We start from the raw sequence: 18,518 nt of genomic DNA on the forward strand, positions 1-18,518 counted from the left end.
TCCAACTGTTTGAAAACACAGGGATGTACCATATTTACAAAATACAGTGCACCCCTGCATTTCCCCTAGCACTAAAAAAAGCTGCCTAGCACGGGCAGCAGGCCTCCTTGTGCCATGTTGCAAGGGTGTCTGCACTGCAGGGGCGATTGTTTATGTGCAGGAGCAATCAGAACATAAACAATATTTGCAGGCAAGTTGTTGTTTCTTTGTGTGCTGCAGAATCCCGCACACATGGTAAAAACAATATATGAGGAGTAATAAAATATCTCTCCTCTTATCACCTGCTTAAGATCAGGTGTTCCCTGGCGGTATTTTTGGCACTTCCCCATACCTTGTAAATAGGGGGCAGTGTCAAAATAGCAATGGTGTTGCGGCGGAATGCCCACTGCAACACCTATTGCATGCCCCTTTCCTGCTAAATGCTGCATGAATAAGGGCATTATTTACAAAGCGCAGTTAAGCCACGTTAAGTGGCTTAATGCTGCCTTGTAAATAAGGCAAGGACAACGCCACCACAACGTTGGAAAAGTGACGTTCTAGTGGCGTTATCTCCTTGTAAATATGCCCCCTAGTGTGTGACTCAGTGTATGAGTGGATATGCAAGTGGCTCTATTAGTGAGTGAGTAGCTGGGTGTATGAGTGGCTGTATGGGTAAGTGAGTGGATGTGTGTGTGGATGTACAAATCAATGAGTGGGTGTGTAAGTACTGGTATGGGTCTGTGAATGGTTGTGTGGGAGTGGGTATATGAAAAGTTCTATGGGGTGTGAGTGGGCGTGTCAGTGATTCTGTGGATGATGTCCTCAGTGATGTCATTTGAGATGTCATCAGTGATGTCACTGACCATGTCATGAGTGATGTAATATGTGAGGCCATAAGCAATGCATTGCGGGGGCACGAGTTATAGTTAGCTCTTTCATAAGTTTTAGTTTTCAGGAATTTCTGATGTTTCAGCAGAAGGGTGCTGGTGCTTCTAGAGGATCTGGAGCCATCAGATAGGGTACGTTTTTTGTGCAAGGTAGAGTAAGGTTTTGTAATGTAATGCTTTGTTATCCGTGCAAGCAATTTTTTGTTGTATCCTTGCTTCATAAGGGAGCCAAATTAGGGATTTCAGCTCCGGTGTAATATGGTGGTATCTTATTGAGCCTGTGATGAGTCTAGTACCCGAATTAAGACCGGCCCTGAGTGGAGCTATCTTCGATCTCGGGAGGCCAGAGAGGGTTGTACTTCCATAGTCCAACTTGGAGATCACCAGAGATTGCACCGCAGATTTGAAGTCATTGGTGGGAAGAAAAGGTTTAATTTTCCTGGGGATGCTCATTTGGAAGTTAGCTCCCTTGGTGAGGGCAGTAATATGTTTTTGCATGCTCAGGCTCTTGTCGAGCATTATGCCCCAAGAACTTGTGGAGTCAATGATGTGTGCTATGTAGTTAAGAGCTGTTAGCTGATTCATTCACTCACTGATGACAGATGAATGATTTGGTGGGGTGATTAAAAGGAATTCCGTTTTCAGAGCATTGAGTTTGAGATGATTTAAAGTCAACCAGTTTTGAGCTTTCGGTAGGGCGATGTTGAGGGAACTGATATCGTCAGGGGAGGAGACTTCCAGGTACAGTTGGGTATCATCGGCATACATGTGATAATGAACATTGGATAGTTTAAAGATTTCAGTGAAAGGTCCATGAACAAGTTGCAGAGAGTTGGAGAGAGTGTGGACCCTTGAGGAACCTTAAGGTTGACTGAAGAAGGGTTAGAGAGGGATTGATTGACCTTGAATCTTTGAGTTCTATTGTGGAGAAAAGATGCAAACCAATTTAGGACAGGTCCTGAAAGCTCCATCCTATGCTCCAGTAGGTCAAGTAAGCAATCATGTTTGACTATATTGAAGGCTGACAATAGGTCGAGGAGGATCAGAAGGCAGGAATCGTTCTGATCCAGCATTTTGAGCCCATCATCGAGAATATGGGTGATAGCTGATTCCGTACTATAACCGTGACAGAAGCCAGATTGGAATTGGTCTAGAAGTTGGAAGCGTTCAATGTGATTGCAAAGCTGAACGTGGACACATTTCTCAATGAGCTTGTCCAAGATCGGAATGTTGGAAATTGGGAGGAAGTTGCTTAGGTCGGCTTGGCCTTACGGCCAGAGCGGTCGACCTCGAAGCTGGGGAACAGGGTTCGAGTCTCGGCAACAACACTCAACATCCTGTGATTCTGGCAAATCACTTGATCTCCCTGTGCCTAACAAAAATGTATGTGTCCTTCTGTAATAAAATACACAATGTCTCGGGTCTAGTTTGCGCTATATAAAACTAAAAAATAAAAAAGGAATGGGGGTAACCTGACCTGCTTGAAGACAGTCTGGGATATAGCCTTGAGTCAGTGAGGCATTGACTATCTTAGCCCAAAGTGGGAGTAGGGATAGTCTGATCTCCTTGAAGAAATTTGATGGCAGAGGGTCATTGAAGTGGTTGGAAGATTTCAATGCTGTGAGCGTTTTGAGAATGGTATTATCTTTCAAGGTATCGAAAGTGCTCCAGGATGCATTGTTCTTAGGGGTAGAACCTGAAATGATCGATAGTGTCAAAGATTGTGGGGATGCGTAATATTGACTTGACGTCCAAAGCAGTCTGCAAATCAAGCTCCGTTGTCTTTCTGATGAAGAAAGTGGAGAAATCTTTACAATTCAGCAACAGGAGTGATCCGATTGGGGGGGGAGGGGGTTGAGTATGCCGTTCGATTGAGATTTAGCAATCTCAAAGTTTTGTTTGGTTGGTTTTTAGCTTGGTTCAGTTGACTTGTGAAAAAATGTGCTTTGCAGATTCTTATGCTTTTATTATAAATTTTCCTTAGTGATCTCAGATGTGTGAGAAGGTGAAGGGACGGCGAGGATCTCCACAATCTTTCTACTAGTCTTAGGTTTCTTCTCTCAGCGTTAAGACTGCCATTGTACCATGGTTTGGAGACTTTCGAAGGTATACTTTTTAAATTGTAAGGGGGCGATCATGTCCAGAATGTTTGTCATGGACCCATTGTAGTGTTCAGTGAGATTGTGGATGTCAGTCATTGCCTTTGGTGGGGGTAATATGTTATTACTGATTGTTGTCAAGGCATCAAGGTTAATGTTTTGTAATTTTCTCTGCCAATGTTTGGTTTTTCTTGGTTGAGTTTTGCTCATACCAACAGATTCAGAGATGAGGAAGGTGATGCAGTGGTGGTCTGACCAGTCACAAGGGACTATAGAATCCAACTGAACAGTATTCGGATTGCCAATGATTAGGTCTAGGGTACCTCCTTTGATGTGCGTGGGGCTGTCACATATCTGGGTTAGATCAAAGTCACTAAGGATAGATTTGAGTCTATCTACAGAAAGGTCAGAGTGCCGTGATGATCAGCGTTGGATGAGATAATTTCCATAATCTGTTCGATGTCGGAAAGGTTGTCTCTGGGGGGCATGATAGAACAGGTAAAATTGCAGACTTGTCTGGTATTGCAGGCGACATTGATGCATAGGTATTCACATGCAGGGAGAGCAGCAGAATTAAGTTGTTTAACCACTAGACTGTTACGGTAGATGCAGATAATACCTCGTCCTTGCCCACAGGATCTGTCTAACATAATAATGTCATAGCTAGGTGGGACAAGAAGGTCAAGGATTGGAACAGAAGAGACATTTAACCAGGTTTCGGTCAACATTAGGAGATCAGGCTCATGGTAAAGAATGCGGGCAGCAATATCTGCTGCGTGTTTTACAGCAGATCTACAATTGAGAAGGATGCATTTGAGCTTCGAGATGGCGTTGGCAGGAGACTTGTGAAAAGTGGGGACTAGTGTGAGGTCATTTTTATTTAAGGCTCAAGGGTTAGCCCTGGGTTCTCTGTGCGGGTTGGCTTGAATTGCCTCAATATGACAGTGATGGGTGTCTTGTCAGCGAAGGTTGGGTTGTAGAAGCATAGAAGCAGGAGGATATCCTTGTCAGTCAGGGGATGAATCTAATAGGATGAGTAGGTTCATTGGGAAGGGGTAAGATTTTCCATTTGGGGTCAGGGGGATTCAGATTTAGAGAGAGCATAGAGGGAGGAAGGTGAGAAGGAGGCCTATAGCAGTGGTATATGGGAAAGGCGTGGTTGTGGTTGTTCATATCGAAAGAATTGCTTAGACGCCCCTTTTTTTAATTTATTTATTTTTTATTATTTTCAATATCAGCGTAGCCAAAAATCTTCAGGTGAAATACAATCATATTGTAACACATCATTCCACATTCCCATATCAGTAATGTAGAAAATATGTACAAATTCTCGTGTAGATCATCATCGTCTACAATCAATCCTCCCATATAGCCCATGTTACTATCTTTAATGTTCCTCCTCCGAACTGTCCTCATTTTGTTCCGGCTACGGTTCACAAATGTCTCCCCCTAGATTTGTTCCACGCTCCCCACACCTTACTCCATTTCCGGGGGCAGCCAAGACTAATAAACACTGTCCTTTCAGCCACCATAGCCGTGTCCATGTCCTTGCACCAGGCGGCCAGAGATGGCACCTCCGTCGCCCCCCGTTTTTGAGCAATATTGCGTTTAGCAACCATTATCCCCAGCCTGGCCCAGTTCTGCAGATGCCCCTTTTTTGCCAAATTAGAGGTGAGGGGTAGAATGCTTTTAACATCAGACTTGAGTTGTTGGATGGCCAGGGTGATCTCATTCAGCTTAGAGACAAGTGAGGAGTTAGAAGTGAGATCTAGTTGGGGCTTGGAAGGGTCGTAAGTGAAGCAAGTTTTGATGGGCAATAGAGGAGGGCACAGTAAGTGGCTACATGAGGATTCAGAAGTGTGAGGGGCCAGACTGTTGGCCATGGTAAGAGGTTCCGTAACAGGTTGTGAGGACAGTGAGTCTGTGATGGGGTTTTGGGACACGTTGACAGAATTATCAATAGTGTTGTAATAGGACAGGGGTAATTGTGAGAATATTGGAGGTGTGTAGCTCAGGGCTGGCTCCTCTGTGGGAGCAGTGAGTGTGAGGACTGGTTTGGCCAAGAAGGGGAGCTGCTCTGGCTCGGTAGATGGTGATGATGGGTTAGTATTGAGTTTGAAGATATCATTGGAGGTAGGAGGGCTGGAGAGGGAAGAGTCAACAAAGCCATCTTGGTTGGGAATCAAGGTAGGGTGAAGGGCCATGGGATCAGCTGAGGGTGTAGGTAGGATGATTTCGGAAGGGGGTAGATTTAGTATTCTTCACCAAATTTTTGATGGTGGGGGAAAAATATTCAAACAATTTAAGGAGAGTTCCTTTATTGTAAAGTGAGATACTAGCTTCAAACTTATAAATAGGTGAGTGGGCAACCGTGACTCTTAAGCCATGAGGAGATGTTTGGGATGTGGTGATTGTGAGTAAGGAGTATAGAGCGTTCCTCTACTTGGTGCGTTTTTTTGTATAGAAGATAAAATCACAGAATAAGGCGCCTCTTTTTATGCAGAAGAAAGGATCAAAGATATGAGTTTCTGGTAGGGATTTAAGGAGTCTATGTTTAAAGTTTTTACATGAGTTCTAAGACAAGTTGGGTGAATATATGATTTTGTAGGCATTGAAGGCTGAAGGCTCCAAGTGAGAAGGGTTGGCTCTACAAAGATTAGTGTCCATAGTGAACACGAGGAAGCTAGAGTAAGGAGGAAATAAGGGTCACAGCTAAGATACTCATGAGTGAAGTGCCCTAGTAGAGGAGTTAACTCAAGGAAGAGCGCAAGTAGAATGTCCAGGTGGTGCCAGAAAGATAACGGGAGAATAGGGGAGGTGTGATCCTAGGGGAGCTAGGAAGATAGGATGAGGAAATATTAGATTAGCCAGGTGCCAGACTAAGCAAGGAGATGAAGTGGGTGAGTGGCTGGGGTGGATAGGGAAAGAGAAGGAACAAGAAAGGGGACGAAAAAGTGCAGATCATACAAAAAGTGGACACGGGCAGAAATTAAATTAAATTAAAAAAAGTCCTTTTCCAGTTTCTTTTACACAGGGACTGCTAGAGATTAGTCCTTCTACGATTTCGAGTTTGATAGGACCACCATCTTAATGACAGGCTTTCCGGCTGGGAGGGATCCTGAAATGGCGCCCACCAAGTCTTTAAAAAAAAGAGAGAGCTAGGGGCAGATCCAGGTAAGGGGGTCAAACTCAGAAACCTAGAGGAGTAGTAAAAATACTTCATCATGACAAGGCACCACAAAACGCAGCAAAAACCGGTCCGTAGTAAAGCACAGTGGACCTGATGCAAATGCACTGCAAATAGCCAGTCTGTGCCTGCAGTGAAGCAGCGGCTAAGCTGGATACACGGAACTGGAGCAACAATGCAGAGAGCACCAGTACTACCAGGCTGGTGGAGCCGGAGCAGCAAAAGGAGCAAGCTGGGCCAAACAAGACAAGTGGTGCACCCAGGCCAGGAGATCACAGCACCGCCTGAGAAGCCTGCAACAGCAGTAGAGTGGAACGCTGGAAGCGCAAACCTCAGGCCATGGATCAAAGGTCGGAATAGTAGAGCAGCGCCACTCACTTCGGCCTCATACGTGGAGAGCTCAGCAAACAGCGACACCAGATGATCCACAGCCAGTGATCCGGCAACAGAAGCGGTAAAATAAAACAGCAGCGTCAGTCCGGAAATGTTTATTACATTGTAATAACATACAATGTGAATAAATAGGGACTCTTGAGACTCAGTCTGCTAGTGAGGTATACCCTGGATGTTGAAACAAATATTGGCAGCCAGGAGATCTATCACTGCACCCACCATCTGAAGTAATCACCAATTTATCAAACCAGGTTGCCCCCCTAAACAAGCATTTGCAATGCAGTACGTCTCGCATTTGCGAGAGTTTGAGCTGTTGGCATTGTAAATGACAATGCCTTTTATTTACGTGTTGGTTTTTAAAACATAAATAAAAGGCATTGTCGTTTACAATGTCAATAGCTTAAACTCTCGCAAATGCGAGACCTATTGCATTGCAAATGCTTGTCTATAATGTGCAGCTGCCTCTTGTGGAATGTCACACACAAATGTCAGTGGTGTGCCATGTGCACTGTGGCTCACCATGCAGCATATAATATACACCACCTAGAGACACTGATAAGTTCCCTATATGATTATACACATGTGACGGGGCGGGTCGTCCCTGTGACGATGACATGGACAAGGGAAGGCCAACGCCTGACTGGTGGACTGCGGTACCTATGTTGCCCTTTTCTCACCCCCTCCAGCCACACGCCACGGTGCCTGAAGAGGAGTGGGCCAACCCGGAGTTTGCATACCCATGGGGTGAAGAGACTGTGCCGGGACTCTGTACCTTTAATGCCGACAGCTACACTGCGGAGTCTCCGCCCAGGGAGGAGCACGTCACGACAAAAGAAGGAGGAACCCGGGAGACAGCCGGAGACGGGTTGGAGAAGAGACGAGACCCCCGCTGACGACAAGCCAGGAGGCCAACGTTTTCACGTATCGCCCTGCCACGCACCCACTGGAGGGGCGTGGCTGACAAAGGTACGGGGCAAGGTAGCGGGCTGGGCGGGTTGGAGCGGGTGAACCGCTCACTGTATCCGCAATACGTCTCCCTGCACCCCTTCCTCACGGGCACTCCGTCACCTCGACCTGTATATAGCACTGTCGCACGGAAATCCTCACTCCCTCTCCCTTCTCGAGTGTGAATCAAACACTCCACCTGAATCCTCTTTTTTCTCCCTTCATTTTCCGGTGGCGCCTTCCTGACTCCCGGACTACGGCTGGAGGTCGACGACTACCCCGACGTTCTGGAGGCCACAACACCTGCACGTCGCAGAGCCACCCTGGACATATCCGTGTTCCCCAAAGGTGTCAGGACGGACACCGACGAATTTGCCCGTATAAGACAATCCAGCAGGCGAAAGAAAGCCTACCTAAAAATAAAGCCTTCGTTAAAAGCACTTTTCCAGCATTCCGACTCACTTCCTTCCCCTGTGTCACCCACCCCGCTACAAGTGGTGTCAGAAGTTGGATCTCCACCACAGTCCGTCTGTGATCCCAAGATGGACGCCGTTATCCAACACCTGATAAAGGGGCAGGAGAAGCTAGAGTGGGCTGTGGAAAGGCAATGGAACGCAGCTCAGGCCGATAGAAACCTGTTTAAAAACACAGTCATGGCCCAACTAGACAGCATCCAGAGAGCGGGACCGCCAACAGCCGGGGTCGTGCAGATGGAACCCCGTGGACATACGCTGCACCCCTCAGGCATAGCTCTGCAAAAATATGTTCCAGGGGACGATCCCGACGCCTTCCTGATTAACTTTGAAAGGGCGGCGAGAGCCCTAGGGTGGCCCGAAGAGAAGTGGCCTTGTTTCCTCGCCCCCCTGTTGACCGGTGAGGCTCAGTTCGCGTACCAGGTGGCTAACCCGGCAGGAAACGCCCCCTATCCCCATGTCAAGGCTATCATACTGGACCATTTGGGGTTGGACCCCGAAGCGTACAGGGTTCGCTTCCGAAGGGAGAAAGGAACGCCAGGGGAGAACCCAAAGACCCTGTTCTTCCGGCTCAAAATGATGGCGGACAAGTGGCTGCAATCGGAGTCCAGTACCAAGGAAGAGATCCTTGCTCGAATATATCTCGAACAGTTCATGGAGGCTCTCCCCTATGGGTCCCAGCGGTGGTTAAGACAGCATTCGGGACTGACCATAGAACAAGCCATAGAGATGGCTGCCAACTACGCCAGAGCGCAACCCCGTGGGTTGGGTTGGGAACATGAGAGGCCCCACAAACAGTCAACACCCCTGAAGACTGAGAAGCCGGTACCACAAAGCAAACCTGATAGGAAACCGTTCGTCCCTGTGGAACACCACAAACCCAAACCATGGAGAACAGAAACCCCTTTCGTCCTGGTAGAGCACCACAAACTCAAACTATGGAGAACTGAAGCTCCGATGGCTCGAGGACCGCAGTGTTTCGAGTGCGGTGAATGGGGCCACATCGCCCGCCTCTGTCCCAGGAAGCACCCAGCGGAGGAACCGATGGAAGTGGGCTATCTCCCGAGAACCGTTCTGTACTCCGCCGAGATGGGGCCCTCCTTCTACGTGAGTATACGACTAAATGACTACATGGTAAGAGCCTTATTAGACTCTGGGTGTAGGCAGTCCGTGGTCCAAACCCGCCTGGTAAACCCTAATCAATATGTCCCTAAAACAAGGGTGCACATACGTTGCGTCCATGGAGATGTAAAGCCCTACCCCCTTGCCCAGGCCACGATCCGCCCTACAGACAAACCCGCTTGTGTAGTAAGAGTAGGGGTGGTAGATACTCTCCCAGAGGACGTCATATTGGGGGTCGATAACCCCGAGTTTCTCGCTTTGTTCCGAAAGGAGTTGTCCGTCAGGGCAGGGACCGCTGATAACCCCCAGCCTGCTCTGATAACATCTGACCCGTGGATCATGGACCGCAACTTCAAATACGCCCAGACAGAAGACAGGTCGTTGTACAACGCCTGGGAGGCTGCTCACTCCGCACACGAGAACGAGGACCCACCGTTTCCTAGGTTCGTGATTCACAAGAACCTACTGTATCGAGAACCAAAGGCGGGAAGCGTGCCCCAACTTCTTGTCCCTACATCCTTCAGAGAACAGGTCATGTTCTTCGCCCATGCACACTTAACGGCAGGTCACTCCGGTAAAGAAAAAACCACGGACTCCATCATTCGCCATTTCTTTTGGCCTGGTATCTATAGGGACGTGGAGGAGTACTGCAAGAAGTGTGACGTCTGCCAGAGAAAGAACACACACCGCCCTCCCTCGGCGCCGCTACAGCCCATGCCCATTGTCGGGGTGCCCTTTGAGAGGGTGGGAATGGACCTGATAGGACCCCTACCAAAAACCCCGAGGGGACACCTGTATGCGCTGGTCCTTGTGGATTACGCCACCCGCTTCATCGAAGCGTTTCCCCTTCGAGCCCCAACAACAGCCAATGTCTCTGAAAGACTGATCGAACTCTTTTCCCGGGTCGGATTCCCAAAAGAAATCCTGACCGACCAAGGGACTCCGTTCACTTCTCGCCTGATGAAGGAGGTCTGCAAAACTCTCGACATACAACACCTGAAGACATCGGTTTACCACCCACAGACCGATGGTCTGGTGGAGCGCTACAACCAATCCCTGAAAGCAGCCCTGAAGAAAATGTTGACCACCGAAGGCCCCGCATGGGATCGGTTGCTTCCCCTAGCGCTCTATGTGTTAAGAGCGCAAAAACAAACCAGTCTCGGGTGTTCTGCGTTCGAATTGGTGTACGGAAGGGTACCCAGGTCCCTGTTAGACATCACGAAAGAAGCATGGGAATCACAGGAGGCCGACGACCAGAGATCCCTCCTGGACTACACAACACAGCTAAAAGCCAGACTAGGGAAGCTGAGAGACTTGGCAGAAACGAACTTGGAAAAACAACAAGGAAGACAAAAACAGGCGTACGACCGTGGTACTAAATTGAGGTCTCTCAAGATCGGAGACTGGGCTCTTGTTCTTCTACCCACCCTGGCTCAAAAGAAAGAGTGGATGGGGCCATATGAGGTGGTGGACACCATAGGCGCCACCACTTACAGACTGAAACTCTCCCCGACAAAAAGACAGAGCTACCACATCAACCTGCTAAAAAAAATGGATCGGACCCATACCAAGGACCAACTCTTTGACTCTCCCAGAAAGACCCGAAAGCCTTTCCTCCCTGCAGGACCTGGTGGTCAACCCGGAGTTGACGGAGGAACGAAAAGCGGACCTCGATAGGGTACTTCATCCTTTGTCATCCATCTTCTCTGACCTTCCCGGAAAAACCGACTTGGTGGAACATTGTATAGACACCATACCCGGCAAGACGGTGAAGCAAAGACCCTACCGGATCCCCGCAGCCCGACGAAAGGACGTCAGAAAAGAAGTCCAAGACATGTTAGACTTAGGGGTAATACGACCGTCGAGAAGCGAATGGTCGTCCCCGATCGTAATGGTCCCGAAGCCAGACGGGTCAAAAAGATTTTGTATGGACTTTCGTGCCCTGAACTCCATCTCTTCCTTCGACGCCTACCCCATACCGAGGGTCGACGAGTTGGTCGAAAAACTGGGCGACGCCACCTTCATCACCACCTTGGATCTCACCAAGGGCTACTGGCAGGTACCCTTGCGTGAAGCCGATCGGAAGAAGACGGCCTTCAGCACAGAGGACGGCCTGTTTGAGTTTACGGTCCTACCGTTTGGATTGCACGGAGCCCCTGCCACTTTTCAGCGGCTTATGAACCGGGTTCTGCAGCCGTATGGTTCCTTTAGCTCAGCATACTTAGACGATATCGTGATCTTTAGTAGAACGTGGGAGGATCACTTGCTACATGTATACACCATCCTGTCCGCACTGCAGACCGCGAGCTTACACGTCAACTCGAAGAAATCACGAATCGCTTTCACCAGAGCCAACTACCTGGGATATGTCCTGGGCAAGGGAACCATAGCCCCTCAATCCGAAAAGATCAAGGCCATCAAGCTAACCCCATTCCCAAAGGACAAAAGAGAGGTAAGGGCCTTCCTAGGCTTAATCGGTTATTACCGACGTTTTATTCCCAACTTTGCTGCCGTCGCTGCGCCACTCACGGACCTGTTGAGGAAAAGCGTGAAACCGAAGGAACTCTTGTCCCCGTCCCAAGAGGCACAAGAGGCGTTTGTGAAGCTGAAGCAAATCATAACAGGGGCCCCGGTTTTGGAATCACCAGACTTCAACAAAACCTTCATCCTGGCTACAGACGCCTCGAGCATCGGCCTAGGAGCGGTACTCTCCCAAAAAGGGGTGGACGGAGTGGAACATCCCATACTCTATGTTAGCCGGAAGCTGTTCCCCAGGGAGTGCCGCTATTCCACAGTCGAACGTGAGTGTTTAGCCATAAAGTGGGCCATCGAAAAGCTAAGATACTATCTAGAGGGGAAACCATTCGTCTTACTGACTGATCATGCCCCCTTGAGATGGATGCATAGCAATAGAGCCACGAACGCCAGGGTGCTACGCTGGTTCCTATCCCTTCAGCCCTATTCCTTTCAGGTACTGCACAAGAAGGGCACTGAGCATGGCAACGCGGACTACCTCTCCCGTGCCTTTCCCCTCCCCGAACGGGAGATGCCAGGGGGGGAGGTATGTGACGGGGCGGGTCGTCCCTGTGATGATGACATGGACAAGGGAAGGCCAACGCCTGACTGGTGGACTGCGGTACCTATGTTGCCCTTTTCTCACCCCCTCCAGCCACACGCCACGGTGCCTGAAGAGGAGTGGGCCAACCCGGAGTTTGCATACCCATGGGGTGAAGAGACTGTGCCGGGACTCTGTACCTTTAATGCCGACAGCTACACTGCGGAGTCTCCGCCCAGGGAGGAGCACGTCACGACAAAAGAAGGAGGAACCCGGGAGACAGCCGGAGACGGGTTGGAGAAGAGACGAGACCCCCGCTGACGACAAGCCAGGAGGCCAACGTTTTCACGTATCGCCCTGCCACGCACCCACTGGAGGGGCGTGGCTGACAAAGGTACGGGGCAAGGTAGCGGGCTGGGCGGGTTGGAGCGGGTGAACCGCTCACTGTATCCGCAATACGTCTCCCTGCACCCCTTCCTCACGGGCACTCCGTCACCTCGACCTGTATATAGCACTGTCGCACGGAAATCCTCACTCCCTCTCCCTTCTCGAGTGTGAATCAAACACTCCACCTGAATCCTCTTTTTTCTCCCTTCATTTTCCGGTGGCGCCTTCCTGACTCCCGGACTACGGCTGGAGGTCGACGACTACCCCGACGTTCTGGAGGCCACAACACCTGCACGTCGCAGAGCCACCCTGGACATATCCGTGTTCCCCAAAGGTGTCAGGACGGACACCGACGAATTTGCCCGTATAAGACAATCCAGCAGGCGAAAGAAAGCCTACCTAAAAATAAAGCCTTCGTTAAAAGCACTTTTCCAGCATTCCGATTCACTTCCTTCCCCTGTGTCACCCACCCCGCTACAACACATATGAGTGTTTACACTAGCATTGGTAAAGGAGGAAGCAGGTTAGTGCAATTGAATAACCTGTGCATTGTTCTCAACAATAGACACTCCCGAGTTAACAGAATTCCGCCATAAGTAAAGAAATCATAAATCAGGAATTAGATTATGTTTTTAGAATAAGATAGAGTAGGCAAAGAACTTCGACATACTCCAAGATGGCGACAAGCCTTTGGGAACCAGCGCATAGAAGGAAACCTATACCCTGCTTCAATTTTTATTTTTGATAACCAGAAATGGAAGCGGAGGGGTTTTTCAATCAGCAATTCGACAGTAAACGATGAAGGATAGAAGAATTACAAACACGTGGCTTACAGCTAGGGTACATAAAATAGAACCTCAGACCTGGTGAGTTGTTAACCGCACATACAAGCGAAAATACAAGACTCAGGGCTGCGCTGACGGGTGAGTATGCCATGTCCCTTAGCATTTAGGAAGGATAGATGGTATAGAACCTTCTTTGGACCCGAATAGGTATACAGTATTGCTTGTGACACAGGGTAACAAGAACATCCAGTTTTTTTGGTTTTCAGACCCAATTTATGAAGGGTGTTGCCGCAATATTAATAACCAGGTTAAAAACTGGAAAGGAGTGAAGCAGGCTCCGCCCAAGAGGTATGTGCAGAATACCGGTTTTTATAGTGAGGAACAGTGAGGATTCATTTGGAAGTAGGGGCACAGTGATATTGTTAAAAGCGAAATGACAATCGTGAACATTACCTGCACCATCTTGTCTGGTGAAAATTTCTATGTGCACATAAGCTGCAGTCATTTTAATCGATTGCAACTATTTTGTACTCTGTTGTCACCTTTGTTTCACCCTGCCCTTACTAGCATCCCTTTGACCGACCTGGTATGTGTGCTGGGGGCTATAAACTCTATTGTCACGACAAACCTCAGCGCCACATGCTGCCACAAACTCGTTTTTCCTCTCATCTCTGTTTACAAGCAAACCCTTGGACACTCTACCTCTCACTGCAACTAGTTACACAAACAGGTTCCAAATACCAAAAAGACCCTTGCAAACATGATTTATTGCACTGCAAACAGCAAGACTTGTTTTTACCAACAATGGGACCTGTTTTTATCAACAGAACGGACTCTTAGATCTGGCCGGTCTCACAAGTTTTAGAACCTGAAGCAGGGTCCAGCTGCAAGATAAGATTGTCTGTTTGACCTGGGTGGGAAGAGAATTACTGTTGGGCTTGTGTGGCAAACTGCCCGGGGCGGGGACTCCAAGCTTGTGTAACCATGTTGATGAACCAAATGCATTGTGTAAAACCTGTATAAAAGGAAGAGCCAAAGGAGTTATCAGCAGAACACCTTCCTCAGATATCCCGGTGTCTGCAGTTGACGTGATCTCCTCATGAGAAATACACCTTTTCTTGTCTTCCAGTATCCAGCGCTTGCCTCATTATTTTGATAGCGAACCCAAAGTGAATTAGAGGTGAAACCCTGCACCGGGCAGCATTGAGAGTCTTAAAAGACTCGCTGCCTTTCACAATATAAGATTAATTTTTGAATCAATTTCTTTGGTTGATAACGTCTAAACAAGGGCCATCCCCAAAACTCACCGCGACGGTGAACACTTGGTCCTGAGAACGTTACGACGCCACACGAGATAAACAGTGAGACGGGCAGGCATGCGCGTCCCGAAAGTGAAAGAGGACTGCGCTTTCCGTTTGTTGCAAACAATCTCTTGTCTTTATGGGGCCATGTGTGTAAACACATGGCCCCATAAAGATAAGAAATCGTTTGCGACAAACTGAAATCAGGCGAGCCCGTCCAAGTGGTCCATCTGAAAAAGAGAAAAGTCTACGTCATGAAAAGCTCATTTCCAATGGCTGGCCACCCTTTAGCATAAACGGCGACGCCAGCCAATGGAAAAGAGGGGTGGGGCTTAAAGCCCTTTACTGAAACAGACCTAAAAACATAAAATCTCGCCGAGCGAGCTGCGCTTGTGCGCAACCACGCTAGCTGAGACCTAAAAATGACCAGCTACCAATTGGCCATGTATTAGACACTTTAGAACATCGAATGAGAGGCAAAAACAGTGCAAAGTGTAACAAACAACAACTCAAGCACAGTACTGAAGGAAGCAAGATGAGCCAGTCACTTTTTTCGTTTTTATTCATTCCTTTTCTGCAAGCGCCTAAACATAGGCTTCCTCTGGGCTGCCCACATGCAAAAACATATCACAAACATAAGTGTATCTGAAAACAAAAAACATGAGAGTTAGAAAAGAAACACAAATATGTCCCACATTATGTCACAAGTGTTTACAACTATACAAACATTAAGTCACATACAAATATTTAAGAAAAACAAGTAGGGACTTAAGGAACCCATAATCCCAGACACTTATACATACTTGCAATAGTGTTATAAAATACATCTAAAACCTATTGTAATAAAAAGCATTTAAAAAAAGATTAACCAACATATTATACGTCAACAGTAAACACAAAACTTTGTGAAGCATAGACATAGATACTTGCCATTGGTCTTCCAGCCCAGTCTCTTGCAAGCATCTTTCTCACAAATCTTCCAGTAACGTGACAGCACCCTCCTCCGTCTCAAGCAGCAGCCAGTACCAAAGTGCAATTTCTTTCTTAAACACGGCACTGGACAGAAGCTTTTCCTCAAGTTCATTTAAACCACCTATTTCTTCACCCTACGCCATGTACCAACTCTGGATCTGCAGGTATTTAAATCTTGAGAATCTTGAACCCAACTCCTGCTCACACCAGGCCCACGAAACTAGGTGACCATCTGGAAACAGCTGCTTCCACCTTAAAATACCTGCCTCTTTAAGTGGTTGAGCCAAGAAATTCTTCGTCCACATTGGAGAGCCTGGCGCAGCCCAAATCGGGGCTGACCAACTTAAGTACAGAATTTTTTGAATTCTTCTAATTCTGTACCATGTTTCAGCCATAGCTTTTAACACCTTTAATCTGACTTTTTTTTAAATACTTCGGATCCGCAAATTTGAACATAAATCCCATTTCTGCTCCCTCTTCTTCTATCAGCATTTCTTAAAACATCCTACCTATCACTGTATTTGTCGGGGAATCTAATAACATCCTTCCATTCTTCAACAGAAATGCCCAAGAATAAAATAACTAATCCAGCAGAGCTAAACCCCCCTTGATCAGCCTCCTTCTTAATTTTTTCCAGGAAAGCTGTGGTCATTTTGACGCCCAAATAAATGAACTGATTTCGCTCTGCAGTTTTATGAACCACTCTTTCCGAAAAGTTAACGGGATTGTTTCAAACAAAAAAGTTATCTTCGGCAAAACCATAATTTTCACTAAATTCGCTCGACCATATAATGTGAGTGGGAGATGCATCCATCCTCCTAAAGCCACACTATTCTCCTTCTTAACTTTATTAAAGTTTACCTTGGTAAGATCTGCAATATACTGGGTAACCCTGACCCCCAAATATCTTATTTCTTTTTTATATTCCATCCCCTTTGTCTCCATATTCCAAGCCATAACTTCAGTTTTCTGCTTGTTGATGCCATACCCCGAGATTTTTCCTAACTCATTCGTTATACCCAACAGACACCCCATCGATTGTTGTAAATTTGTTGTGAAAATTAAAATATTGTCAGCATAGAGTCAAATCTTTTTATTCCAGCCATGAATTTCAAAGGGCAATATACCCTGACTACTCCTAATTTTTCTGGCCAAGGGTTCAATATAAAGGTCGAACAAAAGTAGGGACAAAGGGCATCCCTGCCTAGTTTCCCGCTCAATCTGCGCCGGTTGTGTCCGTACTCCATTAACTAGCACTCTAGCATTCGGAGCCTTATATATGGCTTTTATTATTTTACAAAAGTTTGCACCCAAATTAAGGCACTATGCCAATGTCTGAAGGTATACCCAATTTACGCGATCAAACTCCTTAGCAGCATCGAGCGCTATTATTGCCAAGGGAAGATTGTAGGCCGTGGGCATATTTATAGATCCTATCAGACAATATGTCAGCGCCATCAGAGTTCTACTTTTAATAAAGTCCTTCTGATCCTTGTGGACTAAGTAGGGCATTAGCACATTTAACCTTACTGCTATCATCTTCGCACAGAGCTTATAATCGGCATTTAAAAGAGAAATAGGCCGATACGATTCTACATTTTTTAATGACTTGACAGGGTATGAGATTATTGTTATAATAGCCTCTTTCCAAGACTCCGGTAGCTCAAAATCAAACAGAAAAGCAGCATTAAAAAGCTGCCTCAGTAAAGGTATTAACTCACTAGTTAATGCTTTATACACCTCCACTGGAAGGCCATCCGGCCCTGGAGCCTTTCCCTTCTTACCACCCCTAATAGCCTCCGCCAATTCCTCAACAGAAATCTCCTTAATCAATGCCCCCATATCTTCTTCTGATAACGGCTCCATGTAGTCTAACCAAGTCAGCACATCCCTCTCCGTAACCACCAGATCTTCCTTATATACTTTTCCAAAATACTTATAAAAAGCTAAAGCTATTCCACTGCTATCACTTAGAACTGCATCTGACCCTTCACATCTAATTTCTTTAATCAGATTTCTGACCTGATCGCTTTTTGCCTTCCAGGCTAGTAGTTTGCTACAGCCCTCCCCATATTCGTAATGTGCCAACTGGCTAGCTTCCAACCTCTCCTTGACTCTTTCCCTTAAAACTCCTGACAGAATTGCTTTCAAATTGATTATTTCCTCCCTCTCCTTCTCACAGCTTTCCTAACTTCCTGAATTTATTGAAAATAGTCAAATCTGCGTATTTCAGGCGGAACCATTTCTTTACCATGCACAGGGCCTACTGGACTCCACGAAAGCTGTCGAAATTTGGGTCAGGAGGAGTGGTGGTGTGTCCTAAGTGTGGCAGTCCAAATGAAGATGACCTTCACATGTTTGTACATTGCTCGAAGATCCAGTCCTTTTGGGAGGTCATGAGTAATTGCCTGTCTAATATCCTGAAAGTGCAGATCAAGGTAAGTGTTGAGCTGATAATATTTGGGAGATTAGATCTGCAATGCAGCGTTACTAAGGACGGTGCAAAGCTAGCATTGTATGCTATACTCTTGGCTCATAGAGAGGTATGTAAATTGTGGGTATCTCCTGCTTCCCCAGAGGAGTGTGGCTGGCTGCAATCAATGAAATGCATTGCTAAGTTGGATACTTCGGATCAGATGAGAAAGAGATATGAATTCTGGACTCCCTTTCGGTCTATCTGAATAAAAAAAAACACACAACTCACATAGTCCAGGAAAGAGTGAAAGGAAAACAAACATTTGTATCCGCACCCAAACAGTAGGAACCACATCTTCAACCAAACCACGTGGATAAAAGAAAGAGGAAGGGAAGAGGCAGACGAGTGTGAAAGGCAGCCACACAAGTCACAGTACTAGTTTGATGTCTCATTGTATGTTGTGATGGGGCACTATCTGGCATTGTTTGAGCGACTGGCACTTAAGGTGTCTCTCACT

General features: G+C 47.1%; 2 protein-coding genes across 2 annotated transcripts in view; both read left to right on the forward strand.

Moving 5' to 3' along the window:
• Window positions 1-7,027: 7,027 nt before the first annotated feature.
• LOC144782624 (uncharacterized) lies at window positions 7,028-13,039 on the forward strand. Its single transcript, XM_078661984.1, has 2 exons — window positions 7,028-9,070; window positions 12,255-13,039. The coding sequence occupies exons 1-2, from the start codon at window positions 8,033-8,035 to the stop codon at window positions 12,459-12,461; spliced, it is 1,245 nt and encodes a 414-aa protein (XP_078518110.1). The 5' UTR covers window positions 7,028-8,032; the 3' UTR covers window positions 12,462-13,039.
• Window positions 13,040-17,807: 4,768 nt separating this feature from the next.
• Window positions 17,808-18,518, forward strand: part of ERH (ERH mRNA splicing and mitosis factor) — a 29,629-nt gene continuing 28,918 nt past the window's right edge. Inside the window, exon 1 of the mRNA XM_078659455.1 lies at window positions 17,808-18,023. Coding sequence (XP_078515581.1) covers window positions 17,838-18,023 — 186 coding nt within the window. The 5' untranslated portion in view covers window positions 17,808-17,837. The remainder of the gene's footprint in view (window positions 18,024-18,518) is intronic.

Source organism: Lissotriton helveticus, chromosome 9 (assembly GCF_964261635.1).
Source record: "Lissotriton helveticus chromosome 9, aLisHel1.1, whole genome shotgun sequence".
Lineage (NCBI taxonomy): Eukaryota > Metazoa > Chordata > Amphibia > Caudata > Salamandridae > Lissotriton > Lissotriton helveticus.

Coding starts and splice junctions, on each gene's coding strand:
- LOC144782624 (XM_078661984.1), top strand. CDS start 8,033: ATGGACGCCGTTATCCAACACCTGATAAAGGGGCAGGAGAAGCTAGAG. Junction 9,071..12,254: donor AGATGGGGCCCTCCTTCTAC/GTGAGTATACGA, acceptor CACCCCCTCCAG/CCACACGCCACGGTGCCTGA.